Source organism: Nothobranchius furzeri, chromosome 12 (genome assembly GCF_043380555.1).
Source record: "Nothobranchius furzeri strain GRZ-AD chromosome 12, NfurGRZ-RIMD1, whole genome shotgun sequence".
Taxonomy (NCBI): Eukaryota; Metazoa; Chordata; class Actinopteri; order Cyprinodontiformes; family Nothobranchiidae; genus Nothobranchius; species Nothobranchius furzeri.
In genome coordinates this window covers 40,977,510-41,000,766 of record NC_091752.1, presented here as the reverse complement: position 1 = coordinate 41,000,766, position 23,257 = coordinate 40,977,510, and the positions used below count along the sequence as shown (strand labels likewise).

Genomic DNA, 23,257 nt, shown 5'->3' with positions numbered 1-23,257 from the left:
GAATCACTTTTTTTTTTAAGATCCCATTTGTAATTATATTTTTATTCAAGACAAATATTTGGTACATGTAGGGGGCGAGGCTTAAAATGTAATAATGGAAGCAGCCACTAGGGGGTGTAGTCATCAGTGTGATTGGTTTCTAGTTCTATCTGATGCATCGTCAGCGTGTTTTATGTTTATTTGTGGTCTGTTACGTTTGGTTTTCTTTAGCTGAACAACCTTTACACATCTAACCAAGAGAAAGGACTCCTGGTATTTGTGACGTTTTCAACAAATAACCAGAAGTGAAGCATTTTATCGTTTGCGTTGTAAAGCTAAAATAAAACTAGATATGAGACAGGAATGTAGTTCAGTAGCATGTTGAACGTCCAGAAGGTAAATCTGGTCAAACACGTCCTGATCTTCTGATTCCAAAGAAAAAAACCTTGTCACTCCCAGTGTTTTTGATCAAAGTCACATTAACATCACAATATTTCACTCAGAGCTGAACAACTGCCTTTTTCTTGGGGTGAAGCTGCACTGTTTCCATGGCAACCGTGGCTTCATAAAGAGGAATTACTTCCTGGAGCTGAGGCCTGCAGAGACAGATTAGTTCAGTAAGACGAGGTCCTAGGTACACAGCTCAGAGGCTAACAAGGATATGAAAATAAAATGTTAATTTTTACTGAAGAAAAGTCGTGGCTTTAGGACACTAAAAGGTTTTGAGGCTGTAACTGTTGTGTGTGGCTTACCTGAGGACTCCAGCAGACATCTTCTCCACAACGTCCTTCAGAATGTCTGAAAACAGCCGTTCAGGACCAAGAAATCCTTAAAAGGCAATGTGCTCTGGAAAAGACACCGAGTTCAGGATACGGAGGTATCGTCCCTGCTGAGCCGACGAAGCGGTCCAGACCTCAGGGTTGAGGAAAGACACGGAGGCTGATTTTAAATGAAGCAGTCTGCAGTCAGGAGGATCCAGCTGATGATGAGACCAGCATTTAAACCCATGGGAACAGCGTTCTGTCTGACCTATTGTGATGTCATCTGCATAAAGTCGTCTGATACCACTCACCTGCAGGTCCTGGTGGGAGGTGACCCAGTGCCCGCCCACTCCCAGTACGCTGATGATGTCATGTTTATGTGGGAGCAATTTCTCCTCTTCCTCCTTTTCCTGCAGACTAACTTCTCACAGAGAGAAATAAAAACATTCAGTTTTGTGGAAACAAATTTTTCCAGCTGGTCCTTGAACGTGAATCACCTGCAGCCTTCCAGTTCACTCTAATCTAAGATGGCTTCCGTTTGAGGAAGTAAATGTTATATAAAAATTACTCGGTGTGAATGAGTCTCAACTAATGCTCACTTCCCATAAGACTGCCTACATCCTGATCATCAGAAGGGCTTTTACCTCCAGAATCGATGACGATGTCCACTCCCAGCCCGCCCGTTTCCTCCAGAACGGCTGACAGCAGATCCGATGAGCCATCATGAACTGGAATAACTCTGACTTCATGCACAAAAACAACACAGTCAGAGGTCAAGTAGGTCTCTTCTAACAGGTCATCATCAAAACCTGACAGGAGCATGCACCTTGACATGTTTTCCACAAGGTGGCAGCAGCATTTCGTGTCTGATTAGACAAAGTCCCATCACACACTGGTGAAATCTGTTCTATGCATTTGGACCCCCCCCCCCCCCCCCCCCCCCCCCGGGAGCAGTAAGTTGCAGACATGGCCGCGCTCGGGAACTATTTGGTGGTTTAGAGATCAGTCATGATGCAAACACAAGCACGCATCAGCTGGAAAGAGGGAGATCTCACCTACTAAAGGATCCTGAACGCCTGAGGAAGGTTTGAGGTGTGAGGAGGCAGGTACAGATAAAAGACGAAGATAGAGCATGAAAAAACAGAAGAGCTATTCATCAAAAGAAGAAACAGCATCACAAGGAGTTGTGTGTGGTTCTACAAACCTACGCTGGGCCGGAGCTGCTCCAGGAAGGTGTGCTGCTGTTGTGAGTGTGACGTCGTCAGGACCTTCAGGCCGTGGTAGCAAGCCAGCTGGATGCACATCAGGCCAAAAGGCTTAATGATGAGAAGAAAAGAGAAATTACAATTCCACTTTACAATAAGGCTCCTCTAATTAATGTCTAATAGTCTAAAGATATGTAATTAATCTGTAACACTTTTGAAATCATTAAGTGTTTATTATGCATTAATTAAGAACAAGAAAAAGGCAAAACTGGTCAGTTTCTCGTCAAATACTGACTCACGTCTGTAATGGTGGTTTTATTTATATAGAATATGTCCTGTACATTCAATGTGCCTTAATAGTTCATTTTAAGTAGTTCATGTTTTACACTTAAAACTCCCTTTGATACAGGTGGATACTTTTAATGCAGTAATAAAGTACAATATTAAATACTAATCAATCATTTCCAAATGCTACATGGGTAGTAACCTCATCTCAAATGATTAATATATCAATATAACGTGATATAAAGTATATATGTGAACAGATTAGGCTCACTAACATGAAATCGGTCATTCTTTTCCCTTTCACTCCCCTAAAGGTGCATGAAGTAAGACTGACATCTTGTGGTCAAATGTGGATACTGCTGTCCATGTATCAAAACATACAAGTCCGCTCTGAGCAGCTGTCCCCAGTTACGCATCAGAACCAGAAGATTCTAGATGACGAGTGAAGACGAGTCAAACTCTGTAAGTTGGTAAATACATTTCACTGTAATGTCCAGTTGTTGGTAAATGATAAAGAAGCTTGAGATGATTTTAGAGCCAACTATTTGTTTCCAATTCACTGTTAGCATTGCTAGCTCAATGTTAGCCTCTAGCCTTCTTCACCCAATATTAGAGTAAAACAAAAGATGCAGTAGCTTTTTAGTGGTACAAGAAATAATATCTGGTTCACTCCTGTTTACTGGCTTAGGTTCTTTTAAACAACTCTGCTCCTCGCTGCTGGCTAGTATTAAATTACAAATGCCAGCTCAGGAACTTTTGCCAGCGCAGACATGGCAACCCTGCTGGCTCAAATATGATTGGCTCTGGAATCAGGAAGTATGGAGGTGAGGTGACAGATTGCAAACAAAGGGTGTTTCTCAATGTCAAGGAACCTTGCCTTGATGTCTTGCCCCGCCCCGGTTGCCTAGGAGATACGTCATCAGGAGCTCCAAGACGTGTTCCAATCGGTTCCAATGTTCATATTCTACCGAGGCGTGTGTTCTCCGTTTGTTAGCCGTTTAGCTAGCTGAGCAAGGACACACGGGAGGTGTCTTGTAGCCTAGCCTTTCAAAAATTGCCCAGAATACACTGCGGTATTTTCAAAAAGATGGTGGATCAGAAGCCGGCAGCTACTTCGGGGACAATTTTCAAGTTTAAAAGTAAGTCAGCTGATTTAGAATGTTTTTTTTTTAGATACAAAGAAGTTATCTATTGTTGGTTAGTTGCTTTTTAGTTGCAGCTTCGGTGGCTAGCAGGTAGTAACTCGCTTATATTTTTAATTTAATAAACATATACACAATTTAAAAAGTAAAAGACTCGTTATATATTTATATTGAAACTAATACATATAAAATATAACGTTATCTCTCGTGTCACCCAGTCTTTAGGTGTTTCTCAATGTCAAGTCGCCTTGCGAGGCCAGGAGCCTTGCTTTCACTGTCCTTCCTTGGTCAAAGAAAATGGTTAAATGGAACAGACTTGCATCATGTGACAGTGGCTTCCACGGCGGTCACGTAACGTAAGTGACACGGGAGACAACGTTATATTTTATATGTATTAGTTTCAATTTATATCTATAACGAGCCTTTCACTTTCTAAATTCTGTATATGTTTATTGAATTAAAAATATAAGTGAGTTACTACCCGCTAGCCACCGAAGCTGCAACTACTAAGCAACTAACCAGCAACAGATAACTTCTTTGGATCTAAACTTACTTACTTTTAAACTTGAAAATTGTCCCTGAAGTAGCTACCGCCTTCTGATCTGCCGTCCTTTTGAAAATACCGTGGTGTATTGTGGGTAATTTTTGACCAAGGCTAGGCTGCAAGACACCTCCCGTGTATCCTCGCTCAGCTAGCTAAATGGCTAACAAACGGGGAACACACGCCTCGGTAGAACACGTACATTGGAACACGTCCTGGCGGCTACCGATGATGTATCTTCTAGGCAACCGGGGGCGGGGCCAAGACATCAAGGCAAGGTTCCTTGGCATTGAGAAACACCCACTGAGTAGGGATGGGTACCTTTGACATTTGAATCGATCCGGTACTAATTCCCGGTACCTACGAGTCGATACCGGTACTTAACGGTACCAATTTTCGATACTTTTGAGTGTTTATTATTTTAATTCTCTTTTATAATTAAATATATATTTTTCTCAACATATAACCATATTTGATAAATATCACGATAAATAACATACAAGTTTGTATTTTAACATCGTCCTTGTAGTTTTATAAGCTGATAATTAAACTGAAGCAAACATCTTTACTGTGAACTAAATTTACTGTGCATCTTCATTCCTTTTGCCGTCCTTTTTCATTTGATTTTTCCTACTGGGAAGTTAGAATTTCCGAGGAGAAAGCGAACGCACCATTAGCTGATAACAACGGTGGCAATGGAAGCTAACATATCAAGCTAACGTTATCTTAGTTTATTTAGCTGCTGGAGCAGATTAAAACGATGATGCCTCAAACTTAGATCGTTGTCACTGGTTTTACCTTCACCCAATCACCCGTCGCATTTAGTAAAGTAAAGCCAAACTTTAGAGCGCGTTCATGTTCTTCTAGTCGGAAATTCGGAGTTCCGAGGAGAAAGCGAACGCACCATTAGCGAAACGGAAGCTAACAAATCAAGGTAACGTTATCTTAAACATTTTATTTACCTACTGGAGCAGATTAAGATGAGGATGTCTCACTTAGATCGTTGTCTGTCGCTAGTTTCATCACCCATTTACCCATCACATTTAGTGAAGTGGACCCAAGCTTTAGCGTGCGTTCTTTCTACCATGCTTGCTCTGTTTACAACGGGCTCGCAGGGACCGGCGACATAACGCTCTTGCGCATGCGCAACTGTCTTGGCAGTACCGAAACGAGGCACCGTTTGAAATGACGTGAATCGGTGTTCGGTCGGTACTATGGAATTCGGTCGGTACCTTAAAAAGTACCGAATTCGGTACTCATCCCTACCACTGAGTCCCTCTTATTTTTTTTAATAGGAGAAAAACTGACAACCCCCCACCCGGCGGGGTCAGGAGAATGACTGCGCTGGTAAAATTTGTTTTTCCCACTTATCTAACTCTGGGAAATATGCCAACAGACAAAATTTCAATTTTGGGTGGAATATCAATTTAAGTAATGCATAACAAACACTTATTAATGATTTATAATGTGTTACAGATGAATAAATAACAAACTATTAGTCATTTAAAGTGAGAAAAACTTGAGTCAGGCTTAAATTTCTTGGTTGGAGATAAAATTGATCAATTTCACCGCATAAATGGCTGATTTAGTGATATTATTTACACTGGCTCCATCCATGACCAGGAGTGTGTGTCCGGCTGCCATGTGAGCGTGTGTGTGTAGAGCAGTGTAAGCACAAAGACCATCACGCAATGCTCCTGCGACACACGTGGAGCTGAGCTTCTGTGGCTTCTGAACTGCAGAAAACACAAAAGAAACGTTCTTTCACAGGATTTTTCATCACCGACATCTGAACTCATATAAAGTCTCTGATTTAGTCACGTTGAACCCTCTTTAGTCACAGATTCCACTTATTTTCATGACACATCCACTTAAATGAAGTAGATGATTATGGCTTTCATCTTGTATGAGTGAAAGGCAGAAAGCAGGAAGAGCTTTCTACACGTACAGCTTTTACATTACTGTCAGTCTGCCAGCAGTGCTTTACTCTGGCTGTAAAACCATAGAGGCAGAGGAAAAATGGATGATAAGCAGCAGTCCCTTTAATCTGTTCTTCCTGCTGTCCTTCAAGTTAAGTGGGAACAATCTGACATTTTAGGTCAGACGGACCTTTTCATTTGAGTCACATAAACAAGACCTTTCTCTTTTCAGAAAAGGAAAATTAAGATTTTTCAGCCTCAGCACTGAACATACCAACAGATTACACGTCTCCTGTGAAAAATGTAGTTCATTGTCTGCATAAAGAGTTTTATATATAGTTATGTAGATCTCTGTGGAGGGAAAAAGACTAATTCAATAAAGAGTCGAGTTGTTTTTGGCATGTATTTAAAAATATCCTGTCAAATGTGGATATGTCCTTTTGCTTCTATTTAATGTTCAGAATAATGAATCCTGTGAATAGAGAACATTTCAGTTTAAACAGCTTCATTGTGGCAGCGCACACCTGGATGCTCAAAATCCAAATTTAAACAGAGTGAAAATTCAAGCATGAATGTGATTCCTCCGGGGCATAGTTTCACATTTGGACGTGACCTTGTTTTTCATCCATCAAGGCCTGCAGCTCGCTCAGGAAACATTTTCTTTCAGTCTTTTCTTTTTGTTAGATTGTGAAGCAATCAGATGTCAACATACTGTTTGACGCTGAGAAGGAGCAGATAGCAGGAGGAATAAAGGCGCTACGTACACTTGCGCTGTGAGTGAATTTGCTTGTGAATGCGTGTTGGAATTACCTAAAAGGTATTCATCTACGTCAATGATCTCACAGAGTCCTGAACAGGAGGAGTCCAAAGGAAGGATCCCTGTAGAAGAGAGTAGTTTTACAGACTTTTTTATTCAGTTGGGTGGAGTTTGATCTAATCTAATAATCAGGATTGATTTTAATTGGTAATCTTGGATGATAACCAGACAATAACACCAACACCCAGTTTTTCTTTCCCGAATAAATATAATATCTCTCAGACTTAAACTGTTCATGAAGCTTTAAAATCTCCTTATTTAATAATTTCCATTTTTTTCTCTTGATCTAAATTTATTTAAAAGTATTTCTCACCCACAACTTCATCTTCAGGCCGAAAGAAGGTCACGCTGGGGTCAACTTCAGAAGAAACATACAAGTCAAACCAGTGCTGATACGACACTTTTATGGCATGAGTTGAAATCATTTTACTTGCACATATTTATTTATTTAGCCATAAAATACCTTGAAGGACAACCCCGGCCACCACTCTGCCAACAGGAATTAAATCCTTCTGGATCCCAACATCTCTGAGCAGCTGAGGGGTAAACAGAGGTGAGCCATCAGAAGTAATCATCATCAGATCAGCCAATCTGATCAAATCTAAATTTTTATTTTGGGCACCATTGCCAAACAGCAATAAATCATCTGACATATTTCCTGGTCCAATAACCCACCATCTCTATTAATTAGTTATAGAAATAACGGATCTTCCAGTAGTGAAAAAGGTAATAAAGGGGACATATTATGCAAAATGAACCTTTTGCATTTTTTTTTTGTTTTGTCATGTGGGTCTCTACTACCTCTATAAACACTCCAAATGTAAAGAAAAAAAGTCTGTCCATTTTCTGTTAGTGTTTGGTTTTAGGAATTTTATGCCAAAAGCAACAAGTTTCAAAAACTTCCTGTTTGTGACATCACAAATCGGGAAAGCAGAATAGAACCACCTCTCACGTGTAAGAGAGCAGCTACTTATGGAGCAGCGGCTCAACTCTGGGCCACTCTGCTTAGAGCAGCCAATCAGCAGAGGGGAGGGAGTGGCCAGCTCCAGCTTGTTTTCTTAAAGTGACAGAGCCCTGAAACGGCTCATTCTGGAAGGTACTGAAAACGTCAAGAAAAAACCTGCTGAAATCACTTCAAATGAGAGGGATTTATTGCAAATAACTTCATAAAAGTGTTTAATATCGACCGTAAAACCAATATAACATATAAAAAGCCAAAATCAGTTCTTAAAATAAATCAGTCAGCCAAAATCAGTGTCAGACCCGCTCAGAAATCAGCATCGGCCCCCAAATCCTGAATCACTAATTTGAATTTTGTGTGGCATCAATTCTGACAAAACCTCTCTAGGTACCTTGAGGTCCAGTGGGCTGAGTCCACAAGCCTTCACCCGAATCCGGACCTGATGGCTGCCTATGACATCAGGGAGAGTCTGGAGAGCAGCAAGGACAAATACTTGAAATGTGATAGAGTAAATGAATGAATAAACACAGGAAAAAACTACAAATATCACAAAACTGTGCTATGTTTCTTTAAACACACAGCCTGATCGAAATTTCTTCTTTAATTTCAATAAAAAAAGAATAACATAACAAGAATTAAAATTATAGCACATTTATAAACAAATGCATTTCTTAACACTAATATCTGCTGGTCTGAAGGTCTTGTGCCCTGAAAACTAAATAATTACAGTAAAAACATCAGTAGCATACTCACCGTTTCCTGAATAACGAATTTGGACTCAGTATCACTCACAGCAGCTCGACAGTATAAACCTTTCATACTGCTGCACCTTCAGTTTACGTAAAACACATAAATAAGGCAATGGAATCTTATTATAACTGATATAAATGTTTTGAAGTAAATAAATGTTGTTTTCAGACGGCAGCTGCTCAGTCGGAATCAGCTGATCTCTTCTTCATTACTGTCTATGTTCTCGTCACAACTTTGGCAGCGCCCCCTGCTGGCTGTCGCTGAAACGCGCATTCGACAGATTTGTGTTAAACTACAAAAACCAAATTCATAACAAATATTCAATCTTTTTCCTGATTAAATTTTTTTTATTTCTCCTGTTTTTTTTTTCAAATTCATCACAAAGAATAAAATATGCCTCGAAAATGACAAGAGGTCGCTTAATCCGTTTACGGAGATCCTGGCAAATAAACAGCTATCGCGAGATTGTATGAAAGCGATTAATTATCAAGGAACTCTCGCGATATGTGAATAGCGTTACCCCATTTTCCAGCTGTCCCTCAGTCGGTCGGGATTTCTGGACCACGGGAAAACCGCTGGGAAGGGTTTTAGTTATAAACCATCCCATTTCGGAAAAAGGTTTTCCATTTCATGGTTACACAACCCCACGGAAAGCAATTTTAACCGGTACTTCATTATGGAAGCCGAACTATGAGGTAAGAGTGGAGTGGGTGATGTGATAATGTCCCTGAGCGGGCTGACGTTAGCCATTAGCTATACTGATAACGGTTGAGCAGCCTGTCGGTCAGATTTACTTCATGCAGCATTTAGTCGTCAACACAAAACTGTCTTAATAATCTGTCTTTGCTGCGTCTGGTATTTTATGACAAGAGCAGAGTGGTAGGACACCAGGGAATGGTGCAACCTAGTCACAAGTGAGGAGTTAGCCAGGATGCTAATATGAAATCACTGCATCTGCACTGACTGTGACCTGACGTTAACGTTGACCAGTGTTGCTGGTGTTTAACCTCTGACAAGATCATCTTTGACAAGAGTAGTCTGATTAAGTGACGTGGTTACTTGGCTTGCTGGGCAAAATGAAGTGACTTTCCAGGCTCCGAGTTGTTGTATCTGCTAGCCTACTAGCGTTTGCCAACATAAATAATGATGTTTGTCCCTGTCGCCTCAGTGAAGTGTTGTCTTTTAAAAAAGTGCCACGTTGGGTGTTGAGGGAAGTGCGTTGTCATCTTTGAGTCAGTCGGAAGTCAAGCAGGAAGTGAAAATGGATCACCAAGCAGGTCTTTTACTTGAAATGCTCTTTCCAGAGAACTGGGCTCACTCCTGCATCACGGAGGATGCAACTTTAGTGCCCGATGGACAAAGACCTGTGCTTCAGTGAGAGATGGTTTCCATGGTAACATGGATGCTGACAGGTCACTGAAGCAGGGTGATAAGATCTTAAACATTTAAAAGTGTACAATAATTATTAAAAGAAACACTTTATTGGAATGTTGTTTCCCAATTGAAGGTTTGGCTGCATTTCCCCTTTTGTGAGTTAGTTTCCACATGAGTCTGCATAATTACACTTGTGACTGAACAGGATCTGCGTCATACTGTTTCAGTTAATTTTGTTTCAGAAAAAATGGACATTTATAAATTTAAGTTTGACCTTTTAATCAGTATGTAGTTAACATATTTATCAGTAATGAAAGGGTTTATTTACCTCAGACACACTGTTTATCTGTTCTTGTTTAAAGGTTTTTGTTGGAACCTTGTAACAAGAACAAGCAATGTCCTGAAAGTGTCTGGTAAACCTTAAATATGTAGAACTCTGCCTGTTAAAACAGACTCAAATATAAAGTAAACTTTAGGCTAAATTCAAACAGTACAACATGCTTCAGATAGTGGACTTTATTTTCACTATGATTAGCACAAGAATCAGGATATTTAACCACATTTATTCAAACATACAAATTCAGCACTTGTTTATATATTCATATCTGTCTTGTTTTATAAGGATTTTAACCCTAACCCTAATCCTTCAGAAACTTATTGTTAAACATTTGCAACAAGGTTTAATCAGACAAACCTGCCAGAATGACATTACATTTCTTTATCAAACAATCTGGCTAATTTAGCATTTTACTTTCTTACTGGAAGATTCAACAGAATTTGAGGGTATTATTATTATTATTATTATTATGCAAACATGACATTTGATTATAAAGATAACATGACTTACACTAGCCCTAATGATCCTAGGAGCTATGTTGTCTGGGGCACTTAGTGCCCCTGGTAGGGTCTCCCATGACAAATTGGTCTTAGGTGAAGGGTGAGACAAAGAACGGTTCGAAGGATCTTTCATGGCGGTGAAAACGAAGAGTCGGAGTACCCGGCCCGGAGGGTTACCGGGGTCCCACCCTGGAGCCAGGCCTGGGGTTGGGGCCCGTGAGCGAGCGCCTGGTGGCCGGGCTTTCGCCCATGGGGCCCGGCCGGGCCCAGCCCGAACCGGATACATGGGCTCGTCCAACTGTGGACCCACCACCTGCAGGAGGAACATGAAGGGTCCGGTGCAATGTGAATCGGGTGGCAGACCAAGGCGGGAGCCTTGGCGGTCCAATCCCCGGACAAGAAAACTAGTTTTTGGGACATGGAACGTCACCTCGCTGGCGGGGAAGGAGCCGGAGCTTGTGGCAGAGGTTGAGCGGTACCGGCTAGATATAGTCGGACTCACCTCGACACATTGCATTGGCTCTGGAACCCGAGACCTCGAGAGGGGTTGGACACTCTACTTTGCTGGAGTTGCTCCGGGTGAGAGGCGGAGGGCTGGGGTTGGCTTTTTGTTAGCCCCGAGACTCTCTGCCTGTGTGTTGGGGTTTACCCCGGGGGACAAGAGGGTAGCTTCCTTGCGCCTTCGGGTCGGGGAACGGGTCCTGACTGTTGTTTGTGCTTATGGGCCAAATATCAGTTCAGAGTACCCACCCTTTTTGGAGTCCCTGGGACGAGTGCTAGATAGTGCTCCATCAGGGGACTCCATTGTCCTGCTGGGGGACTTCAATGCTCACGTGGGCAATGACAGCTTGACCTGGAGGGGTGTGATTGGGAGGAACGGCCCACCTGATCAGAACTCGAGCGGTGTTTTGTTATTGGACTTCTGTGCAAGCCGCAGTTTGGCCATAACGAACACCATGTTCGAACATAAGGATGCCCACCGGTACACTTGGTACCAGGGCAGCCTAGGTCACAGGTCGATGATAGATTTTGTAGTCGTATCATCTGACCTGCGGCCGTATGTTTTGGACACCCGAGTGAAGAGAGGGGCGGAGCTGTCAACTGATCACCACCTGGTGGTGAGTTGGATCAGATGGCAAGGGAACATGCCGCGTAGACCTGGCAGACCCAAACGCATAGTGAGGGTCTGCTGGGAACGCCTGGCAGAAGAACCTGTCAAGACGGTCTTCAACTCCCACCTCCGGCAGAGCTTTGACCACGTCCCGAGAGCAGTGGGGGACATTGAGTCCGAGTGGGCCTTGTTCCACTCTGCGATTGTCGAGGCGGCTGTTGCTAGCTGTGGTCGTAAGGTGGCCGGTGCCAGTCGTGGTGGCAACCACCGTACCCGCTGGTGGACACCAGAGGTTCGGGGAGCCGTCAGGCTGAAGAAGGAGGCCTACAGGGCGTGGCTGGTCTGTGGGTCTCCGGAGGCAGCAGACAGGTACCGGATAGCCAAGCGGGGTGCAGCAGTGGCAGTTGCCGAGGCAAAATCTCGGGCGTGGGAGGAGTTTGGTGAGGCCATGGAGAAAGACTATCGATCGGCTCCAAAGAGGTTCTGGCAAACTGTCCGGCGCCTCAGGAGAGGAAGGCAGCAACTCGCTCACACTGTTTACAGTGGGGATGGGGAGCTGCTGACGTCAACTGAGGCTATAGTCGGACGGTGGAAGGAATACTTTGAGGAGCTCCTCAATCCCACCAATGCGCATTCCGAGGAGGAACCAGAGCTGGGAGGCCTGGGGATGGACTGTCCGATCTCGGGGGCAGAAGTTGCTGAGGTAGTCAAACAACTACACAGCGGCGGAGCCCCGGGGGCGGATGAGGTTCGTCCTGGGTATCTCAAGGCTATGGATGTTGTAGGGCTGTCATGGTTGACACGTCTCTACAACATTGCGTGGTCATCGGGGGCAGTTCCTAGGGAGTGGCAGACCGGGGTGGTGGTCCCCATCTTTAAGAAGGGTGACCTGAGGGTGTGTTCCAACTATAGGGGGATCACACTCCTCAGCCTCCCTGGAAAGGTCTACGCCAAGGTACTGGAGAGGAGGGTCCGATCGATAGTTGAATCTCAGATAGAGGAGGAGCAATGTGGTTTTCGTCCTGGCCGTGGAACTGTGGACCAGCTCTATACCCTTGCAAGGGTGATGGAGGGGGCATGGGAGTTTGCCCAACCAATCCACATGTGCTTTGTGGATTTGGAGAAGGCTTATGACCGTGTCCCCAGGGGCACCCTGTGGGGGACGCTCCAGGTGTATGGGGTGGGTGGCTTTCTGTTAAGGGCCATTCAGTCCCTTTACCAGAGGAGCGTGAGTTTGGTCCGCATAGCCGGTAGTAAGTCGGACCTGTTCCCAGTGAGGGTTGGACTCCGCCAGGGCTGCCCTTTGTCACCGGTTCTGTTCATCACTTTTATGGACAGAATTTCTAGACGCAGCCGTGGTGTGGAGTGTGTCGAGTTTGGTGGCAGGAGAATCTCGTCTCTGCTTTTTGCGGATGATGTGGTCCTCCTAGCTTCATCCAGCTCTGACCTTCAGCTCTTGCTGGGTAGGTTCGCGGCCGAATGTGAAGCGGCTGGGATGAGGATCAGCACCTCCAAATCTGAGACCATGGTTCTCGACCGGAAAAGGGTGGCTTGCCACCTCCGGGTCGGGGGAGAGGTCCTACCTCAAGTGGAGGAGTTTAAGTATCTCGGGGTCTTGTTCACGAGTGAGGGTAGGAGGGATCGGGAGATCGACAGGCGGATTGGTTCGGCGTCTGCAGTGATGCGGACGCTGAGCCGATCTGTCGTGGGGAAGAGGGAGCTGAGCCAGAAAGCCAGGCTCTCGATTTACCGGTCGATCTACGTCCCAATCCTCACCTATGGTCATGAGCTTTGGGTAATGACCGAAAGAACGAGATCGCGGATACAAGCGGCCGAAATGAGTTTCCTCCGTAGGGTGGCCGGGCTCAGCCTTAGAGATAGGGTGAGGAGCTCGGACATTCGGGAGGGACTCGGAGTAGAACCGCTGCTCCTCCGGATCGAAAGGAGCCAGTTGAGGTGGTTTGGGCATCTGGTCAGGATGCCTCCTGGACGCCTCCCCGGGGAGGTGTTTCGGGCATGTCCTGCCGGCAGAAGGCCCCCGGGTCGACCCAGGACACGTTGGAGAAGTTACATCTCCAATCTGGTCCGGGAACGCCTTGGGGTCCTGCCGGAGGAGCTGGTGGACAAGGCCGGGGAGAGGACGGCCTGGAGCTCCCTAGTTGGGATGCTGCCCCCGCGACCCGGACCCGGATAAGCGGAGGAAGACGACGACGACGATGACATGACTTACAGATTTGGCTGTTATAAGTCTGTCAGCCTTACGCTGTTAATAGGTTTGTAAATTAGCTAGGGCTTTTGTTTTTTTCCCATAAAATGACATCTTGAAGCTGAAGATCTGTCTCAGTGTGATGTATTCATGTGGGTTTTAGTTTTGCTGTGTGGATGACAGCGTCGCAGAACCATGGTGATCCCCTTCACTAATTTAACGTTGTGCTGTTGAGCTTTTGGCTGCAGAGTTACTGAAGCTGAGGGAGGACAGACGGATGTACGACATAGGCTGCAGTGGTGTTGTGTGTGTGTGTGTGTGTGTGTGTGTGTGTGTGTAGTGTGTGTGTGTAGTGTTTGAGAAGTCATGTGAAGAGGATATAATTATCAACATGATCATAATTAAGGAATTACTCCAAAAACAGTCAGCAAACAGTCTTGGTTGGCGAGCCTCCAGTGTTCCTCGTGTTTCTCACCAAACACTGATTATCCTGGAAAAGAGGATTACAACGACCAAAAACATCTGTAGGAAATGATCAGTCACTAGAAATGGATAACCATGCTACTACGGCTGCACAATATGACTTGCAATAAATAAATACTTAACTCAAAAACAAAACAAAAAAATCAAAACAAAGACATTAAAAAAATTACTTTAAAAATATCATTAAAAATGGGAAATGCTAAAATTTTGATCAAAATATGTGAGGAAAGGGAAAAAGGAAATGAACAAGAAAAGGCAATCAGTAGATCCTGGGAAAAGCAGGAAAAGCTAACTCAGGTGTTTGCTAACCGTTCAATTGCTAAGGGGGCGGGCATCGAACCTATACACACCCATTGGGCCAAATGGCTGAAGGGTTCTTTTTCAAAAAACTCATGCTTCCGTTTGATTGACAAAGTGCATTATGTGTAGCAAACATTTGAGCTGACCATTCATTGCATTTTTTTTTCGCTGTATGAGTAATGCGTATTGTGCATGCTGATATAGCAAATCACAATGTATTGTGCAGAACAACACGCAACGCAATACATTAATAATTGCATTTCTCACCCTTATGTTATTGATTTTCATTTGTTGTACATAAGTACTGTAATGAATTAAATTACATGTTATTTAAAGGGACTTTACAGTGTTTGAATTTTTATGCTCGCGATTGCCCCCTCAGGCCGAAAGCGTAATGGCAGCTTCAATAGCAGGCTTATGCACGAGGTGCATGCTGTACGTGCACACTCAACGAAAATAACAGCTGAGACAGTCCCGTGTGTGTGTGTGTGTGTGTGTGTGTGTGTGTGTGTGTGTGTGTGTGTGTGTGTGTGTGGCCCAGAGGACAGGAGAATGTGCAGCTAATTAATTAAATAATTTGGTTCTGTACCTTTCTCTTCAGCACAGCCGACAAAGGTTTAAGACGGGTCAGTCCTCCTGCATGCTCAGATCATTCCCTTCCCTTGCTTGAAAAATTGTTCCAAAATGAAAGTTGAACCCACATCTTTTTTATCTGTGAATTCAATGCCGTTTGGCGAGTCTCAAATAAAAAATTGGGCATCTTACTGTAAACAAAATACCATTAATGTAAAAACGAAACTCTAAATGACCTATATTCGCACCCAGAATTGAACCCAGGTCTTCTGCATGGGAGTCAAACATCTTACAAGGTGAGCTACACTCTAGTAACATTCATAATATCTGTAACTTTTATATCGTTGATGACACCTGAAACAACATTAAACCAAAGAACGGTTCGAAGTGAAAATGGCTATTTTGTTGCTAATTTGCAGGAAATATCTAGAAGAAAGTAGCTAAGGGTCCTCAGAAATGTAGCTAGGTTCATCACTAGGCATTAGGAACAGCGACAAAGTCGCTGAGTTGGCACTACCTCACTCTCTGCTGCTAAAGCTGCTGATCGCAAATGCCACGGCCGATGCCTGAGCGTTAACGCGCATGAAGCAGCCTGCTCGACCCGAGCAGCTCTCTTTTTCTGTGATTTTACAGAAAACCAGGCAATCACAGTAAAAATGCCAGGGCTCATTCTACAGGACCAGGGCACTGCAGGAGAATGTATGAAGAAGAAATTTATTATTTCTTTTGGCTGTCAAACTTCCATAATGCCCCTTTAATAAGCCATAAGGCGTAGGATTCCGTAGGAAATATGAAATCCACCTTATTGAATGTGAGGTTATTTTAAACCAGAAGATTGGAACTTTTTTATGAAGGGATTAGATAACGGCTTCGTATTCACTCAGAGACAACAGAAGAGAGAGAGAGAGTCAAGTTTAAAAGTTAAGAATTTTATTACTAACAAATTAAACTAGACTGACTTTAAACACTAAGTGTATGGTGTAACCAAGGTGAATGAGACAGTGAATGGGGTGAGGTGTAATGTTGCTCAGAACCAGCAAAACCAGAAGCGATTAGTTCTGATGGGAACTGAAGGTGATGTCTTCGCGTTAAGCTTTGATTAGGAGATTCATAAACACATTCAACGTTTTTTGTCCGTCTACATACCCTTAGTGGAAGTCCCCATTAGATCAGGAATGTTGAGGCCCAGCTTGACCTTTTCTGGAACCGTAGCCAGTAGGAAAAGCTGCAGTTGCCAACCAGACCAGTCTGTGAGATACTTCCGGGTCACGACAATTTATTGGCGTCTAGTGAGACCCGAGCCTGGGTCTTGATGGTTCAGCTTTTATTCTGAAAGGAACTGTTGCAGCAGTTTGAACAGCAACAAATTTTCCAGTTTGTCATTGGTTGTTTTGGTTGAAGAGGAGAGTTACAGATTGGCCACTCCGTCACTTTCTCTGGAACGCTTTGAACTGGCGTTAGAGATGATGTGGCATAGTTTTATACTTAGGATGTTTTGGTTTATGGTCGATTGACAGAGTTACCAAACTCCATCAAAACCACGCCTCCGTCAGATCTGTCAGATTCTGATTGGATCAGTGAAAGTAATGTGTCATGTCTTTTAACGTTACGTAAGATCAGTCCTGTTGGAACATTTAAAGTCATAGTACCTTTATATTCTATAGGATTATAATAAAGTAATTAATATTTTGATTTCACAGATCGGTCACATCTTATTTTATTGACTAACACTTTGATGGATTAGCTTTATTAAAATAGAGTTCTTGTATTAATTAAAAGAAAAGAGTCCATTCTTCATTCTTCTGTTGAGCTGAAAATAAGCAGGTTAGAATGAATGCATGAGACCTTGATACTATCTCTCATGCAGACTAGGGCTGCAACAACGAATCGATGAATTCGATGAAAATCGATTACTAAAAGCGTTGGCAACGAATTGCGTCATCGATTCGTTGTGTCGCACAACTCTTCCAAAAGCGCCCCCCCCTCCCGCCCACCGTTGCGCGCAGACCAGAGCAAGTCAGATCAGCGCGAGGGAGAGCCGGTACAGGCAGATCAGCGCGAGGGAGAGCCGGCAGATCAGCGCGAGGGAGAGCCTGCAGACTTGCGCTGCTGCGAACCGGTTCCGCATTGTTGCACAGCGATCCAGGCAGCTGCTTCCAGCGCACGGTCCATTCTCAAAGTGGCGCAACCAAAAAACTATAATTAGCACACGATCGTTCTTGTCTGCACATGTTCTCTATTTTCTGTCTTATTTGTGCCTGAAGCGCTCTGCTGCGGAGCTCATCACCTGTGCTGTGGTGATGTCACCTCACGCAGCATCGAAAACGCGCTCTCCGCTTTGCGGTCAGGAGATCTTTGATCTGCTCAAAAGTAACTGATGAGGTGAAAAGGTAAGAATCCAGGCAACAGATTTTCTGGAGAATTATGAGGAGATGCAGGAAGATGAGAGACAGACAGGACAGGAAAATAGTTCAATAAAAACAAGAAAACAAAGTAAAATGTAGGTAGATTTATCTCCACTACACGTTTTTACCAGTAAAAAACAATAAGTTATACACATGTCATAGTTATACATCTGATACAATTCAGATCACCTTCAAAACTCAGTCACACACCCAGGGCCGTTTCAAGACATTTTGGGGGCCAAGGCAAAATGTCCCCCCCCCCCCCCCCATAACTGGGCTCCCCAGAAGCCTCTGTGTAATTGATGCCCTCTCCAGTAGTGTTAGTTATATGGTGTTTGTAAAAGCCCCTCAGACATTACTGACATGTTCTAATATATCAGATGAAAAACTAAATTATAAGACATGCTGTCTCATCAGCTTCTTTTCTAAACTTGCAAAAAGTAACAAAACCATTTGAAAGCCACTATTTGTGGATTATCTGAAAGTTTCCATGGAGTGTGTGACAACTTATTTTTTCATTGATCCTATCGTCTAATCTCACAGCTGGAACAAGCATCCTTAATAATCTGTGCACAGGAAGCTTACCGATGCTGTAGTAAAACAAAAGGTATAATAATTTATTATTAATAAAACCTTGTTGCAGCACTAAAGCATAAAAATGAGATTTTGCATTAAATATGCAAAATATTTACATATGAATTGTTTTAGAGCCCTTTTATTGGCAGAATCTGATATTAATTTAGTTCTTACAAAAAATGGGTCCCAACATGGTTTGTGTGGCGTTGCCATAGTGTGACGTCATAGGCACAGATCCCCTGTCCTCTTGTTTGGAAATGGAAATATGATCACCCTACATTAAACAAACTGTCCACCCGGGCTTTTGCGCTGCACAGAGACGCTTTGCTGCCTATGACTTCGAATGTCAGTTGAGAGTCAGTCTCATGCAGACTGACCAATGAAGAGAGGGCCTCAAGTTAAGACCCTCTCCTCATTGGTCAGTCCACACGAGGTGGGTCAAAGGTTACTCTGGGCGGGTTACGTGTTGTCAGGCATTCAAGTATTGAGTATATTTACTGCATATTACAGTAAAATATTCTGTATGTGACCACATTATGGTGATCCTCGGGTCGTGATGATGGAGCCCTTGAATATTGTTGCCCAGGGTACAACAAAGTGTTAATCTGGCCCTGGTTCCGCCATCACATTCCCGCAGAAACTGGTTGATCACACCGGGGCCAGACTACTAGCATGTGGTTTTACAACCACAATGTCCTCAGAAGCAAAAACGCTTTTAAAAGGGAGGGAGGAGTCCTAACTGTTGCTGCAGGCGTGTTGTGTGAGAGTGCAGTTATATACTGGTTAATATATTTTTGGGTTCAGTTGCTTTCATGTGGCCTAATGTGAGTCTATTTGGGATCATTGGAATGATCAGCAGCATTTCTTGATGTGACTTTATGGCAGTTGCCCAGGGCATCATCGCAAGGAGGATGGCATTCATTTACTTTTGTTTTATTTGGTATTTTTTCAGTCATTTTTGGAAATAGTGATCAATTTTGATTAATTCACAGCCTATGTTTAATTACATTTAAAATAAATGTCAACAGATGAGATCAAACAAAACAGATGAGAATTGCCCTTAAGCTGTTTAACTTGGACCAAGCATTTTAGGTCACAGATAGATGTAGCTTAGGGTCTCTGTCTATACACCTTATAAGACAATTTAGGTGATGGCATGTTGTTTTTCTGCTATTGAACTGTTTTCTAATAATGTTGTGTTAAATAAAGTGAAGGAAGGAGAGAAATAACGTTTCCCTAGCAGTTTTTAAAAATTTCCCCATGTAATCCGATTAATCGATTAATCGTGTCGAGACCCCATCCGATTAATCGATTATCCAAATAATCGTTTGTTGCAGCCCTAATGCAGACTAGTCCTGTGTCAGAGGAGGGGGAAAAACAGTCATTTCATTCTGTTACAGTACTGAAGACTGGGACTTAAATACTAGGAGTTCATGTTTAATTCAGCACACCACCAGGACCCTTTCTGTGGTAACTTCATTAAGAGTTTGTTAAATTATTTTGTTTGTGTTTTTCTATTTATATTGCAATCTCGCCAAGTTTGAGCTAAAATCCGGGTTTTAAAGAAATAGGTCTTTGCAGATCTTTGCCCATGAAAATCCTATTTATTATTATTATTATTTTCATTTATTTTTATTTTTTATTATTGTGATAAACATAAAAAAATATATACTTTAGGAGAACAAATGTACTGTAGGGCTGCAATGAATATTTGAATGGTTCAATTAATTAAATTCATTGATTCATTTTTTTACTGATTTGAAGCGTCGTTAAATGTGAGCACCACAGTCTGAAAATGTTTTACTGGCACACAGTGTGGTGATCTAGGTGCTATGGAGGAAAACAGAATAACCAGCAAAGACACAAACCATTGTAAAAGGCAGAAATGGTCCAAAGTTTGGGATCAAGAGTAAAACTATGAGCAGAATTACTAATGCTAATTATTGCTGCCCCTTGGCATCCAAGAAAAAAAAAGGACAGCTTCGACAGGTGCAACTTTTTATTTGTGTCTGGCAGCGCATGCGTCATGCATCTTACTCCGATGTTCAATCACCAAGCACTGAGCACCTGGTGAAATACATAATTTAGAAATATTAAATACAGTTACTGACGAACATCTGGAGCAACAAACAAAGAATAAAAACAGATACCTTGCTCCTCTTGCCACAGGGTGCAATCAAGGAAACGTCATGCAAGGCCATAGATCGGGGTGTCAAACTCACATGGGGCCGAAATGAAGATCTGGGACGAAGTCGGGGGCCAAACTTGATATTTTTTGAAAAAGTGACGGTAAATTTGCACATTTTCTTTATCAATATATATGCAATTTTGAACCTTTTAATTTGGAAACAAACTTATTTTTGCATTAACACTGAATGTGGAATAACCAAATTACACACGAGCACATCAGTTTTAAATAAAAGGCATCAGTGGTATTCATTACCTGTGGTATATTCAGCATTTTTAAAATCTATACAGGATTTATGTTTTCTTGTTGTTTATTCATTTTTCTTATTTTTATTCTCCTGTTTTTCTCCTGTAATAAGTGTCTTCGCTGCTGTGACATCTAGCTTTCCCCACTGAGGAACAATAAAGGGATTTTCTATTCTATTCATCTATCTGCAGCCTTTCCACTTCCTGTTTACCGTAGGTTAAATCTTTTCTGACGGGCCAACAACAAAATAAAAATATAATTTTATCATAAATGAAAATGCAATATCTCACCTGTTAACTTTCATGTTTTGGAGCAGAAAAAGAGCATAAAACCAACATATTTAAAGCTCAAGTTTGCTCCACTGGTTTACTGTGATGCTCACCTGTTCCAGCCAGATACCTGCATCATGGGGCTGATCTGAGCTGAGAAGTCTCCTGTTGTTTTGTTGATCTTCATCATAATAATGACAACATTAGATGACAACAGGTGCTCACATAGGTTTGTGCTGCTGAGCATGGAGAGCGTTTGAGCAGCTTGACCATGTTGTTGTATGTCGGGGAGGAAAAATAAAAACTACAGCAGCCACAGAGTCATGCTGATTTGAGGGTGTCACTGCTCGCAGGAGTTATATCAGCTATGTCTGGAAGTTAGTTGGAAAACTTTCTCTTTCAGTCGTGAACACATTACTGAGCGGTTAAAATCTCCATTTCTGGGCTTCAACGTCGACAAATAGCTGAGTAAACTCTGCGGAGTGAGAGTGTTTAGTTTGTTCGAGACAGCGGAGCTGCAGACACCGGCAGCAGACGCTGGAAAAAACACAAAGGAGGGAGCGCTCCGGCTCTGCGCTAACGCTGCAAAGCATCATGGGAGTTGTAGTCTTTGTGATAAAATCAGCCAGCGGGTCAGTTTTAGTATATTTTTGATATTTTTCTTGCGGGCCACATAAAAATGCTGCCTTGTGTCTGACACATGTGCCATAGACTAAACATACAAAGCATTTGTTAAGGTGACACGTTCTGATTCTCAGCACAGGTGTTGTCCCAGCTGCTTTGAAAGCAGCAGTTGTTCGGCCGACCCTGAAGAAACCTGATGCTGATGTCTCTGATGTGATCGAAAATTACAGGCCTATCTCTACCCTGCCTTTTACATCGAAACTGCTTGAGAAAGTGATTTATCAGCAGCTGGTCTCACATTTAGCTGACTCTGATCTGTTTGAGGTTTTTATAAAGCGCCTTGGGCTTCCCTACAGGGTCGCGGAAGGCGCTTTATAAATAAAGCTTTGATTGATTGGTTGATTGATTGATTGATTAATCGATTATGAGTAGGGATGCACCGATCAGGTTTTTTGTTGCCGATCACCGATGCCGATCACGTGGATTAGCCAGAAATTTTCTACAACATTATAATTAGTGCTACGAACTACATAATCTGGGAATAAAGGAAATGCAACCTAATCTAAAATGATCTGTATTAAGGTTGTCACAGTTATTGTGACCAAAATTACCACGGTTTTCGGTATTATCGCGGTATATTTTTTTAAACGTGCTACATTTTCACACAATTAAATAAACCCTGTATGTCAGGAAATAATGTCCTCAGTTTGTGTCTAAATTTTGCCTAAAATGTGTTATTTTGTCATTATGTTGTTTATTTGTTTACATTTTTTCCCTTTAGTCTTTAAAATACCAATATCTGCCCATAACTTCTTATTTTATGTCTGTTTGATGTCATCATTTTAAAAATATTAGTTCAGATGATACTCGGTACTCAAGTAGCCTTCTAATCAGATACTTTTTTACCCTTACTGGAGTAATAAACCCTATATCAGGAAAATATTGTCCTCGGTTTGTGTTCCAATGAGCTTTGCAGATGTGGGAAAATGTCATCAGGCAGTAATCATTGTTAAATTCATAATTATTCTCGGAGAGAGACCAACTCTTATCTGCCCCTGGGGGCCCCGTAATGCATAGTGTCATTTCAACATGGGGGTGTCCACGACACGGTTTATATGCAGGTAGCGGCGCTGCGGCTGCTTTATATAGCGACTCGTTGCATTCTCCCTTAGCCCAAATCCTCGGAGCACGCATTTTAGCTAAAACGCTAACGTTAGCTTGCCTTGCGTTGACTGTAGAGTTGTGGGTGATGGTCATGCAGATGTGTCATGAGATTTGAAGCGTTGCTGCCTTTCACAGACACTTTTTCTGCACGTGCTGCAAACAGGATAGCCGTCTTCTATAAACTCCCTCGGCATTCTTCAGATATCTAAAATATGCCCGTACTTCCGACTTTGTCTTCTTTGAGGGATAAAAAATGTCCTCTTGAGCGCTGCCGTCTCCTCCTTTGGCCATTATTTCAACTTTAGCTTCAAGAAAGTTTTGGTTGTAAACAACCGCAAAGCTCTCCAGAGAGTAGTGCGGTGTGCTGAAAGGATTATTGGAGGTGAGCTTCCGTCCCTCCAAGACATCTACAGGAAGCGGTGCCTGAGGAAAGTGGGGAGGATCATCAAGGACTCAAGTCACCCCAGCCATAAACTGTTCAGACTACTTCCATCAGAAAGGAGGTTCTGCAGCATCCGGTCCAGAACCAGCAGACTGAGAG

General features: G+C 42.8%; 2 protein-coding genes across 10 annotated transcripts in view; one reads left to right on the top strand and one right to left on the bottom strand.

Moving 5' to 3' along the window:
* Positions 1-23: 23 nt before the first annotated feature.
* On the bottom strand, positions 24-8,566 carry cryzl1 (crystallin, zeta (quinone reductase)-like 1). 4 transcript variants are annotated; one of them, XM_015945069.3, is made up of 13 exons: positions 8,364-8,566; positions 8,002-8,079; positions 7,113-7,185; positions 6,963-7,007; positions 6,643-6,711; positions 5,516-5,649; positions 1,945-2,056; positions 1,796-1,816; positions 1,385-1,483; positions 1,052-1,164; positions 853-958; positions 732-777; positions 24-575 (listed from the first exon to the last, which is right to left on the bottom strand). In XM_015945069.3, the coding sequence occupies exons 1-13, from the start codon at positions 8,427-8,429 to the stop codon at positions 479-481; spliced, it is 1,059 nt and encodes a 352-aa protein (XP_015800555.3). In that variant the 5' UTR covers positions 8,430-8,566; the 3' UTR covers positions 24-478. The 4 variants fall into 4 exon arrangements, with proteins under 4 accessions (XP_015800555.3, XP_015800557.3, XP_015800558.3 ...); XM_015945071.3 differs by having other exon boundaries at positions 1,052-1,161; XM_015945072.3 differs by lacking the exon at positions 1,796-1,816.
* A 335-nt stretch (positions 8,567-8,901) lies between these two features.
* itsn1 (intersectin 1 (SH3 domain protein)) overlaps positions 8,902-23,257 on the top strand; it is an 85,021-nt gene continuing 70,665 nt past the window's right edge. For all 6 annotated transcript variants that reach the window (XM_070542605.1, XM_070542600.1, XM_070542602.1 and 3 more), the window contains exon 1: positions 8,902-9,055. The gene's annotated coding sequence lies outside the window, so the exon portion shown is untranslated. The remainder of the gene's footprint in view (positions 9,056-23,257) is intronic.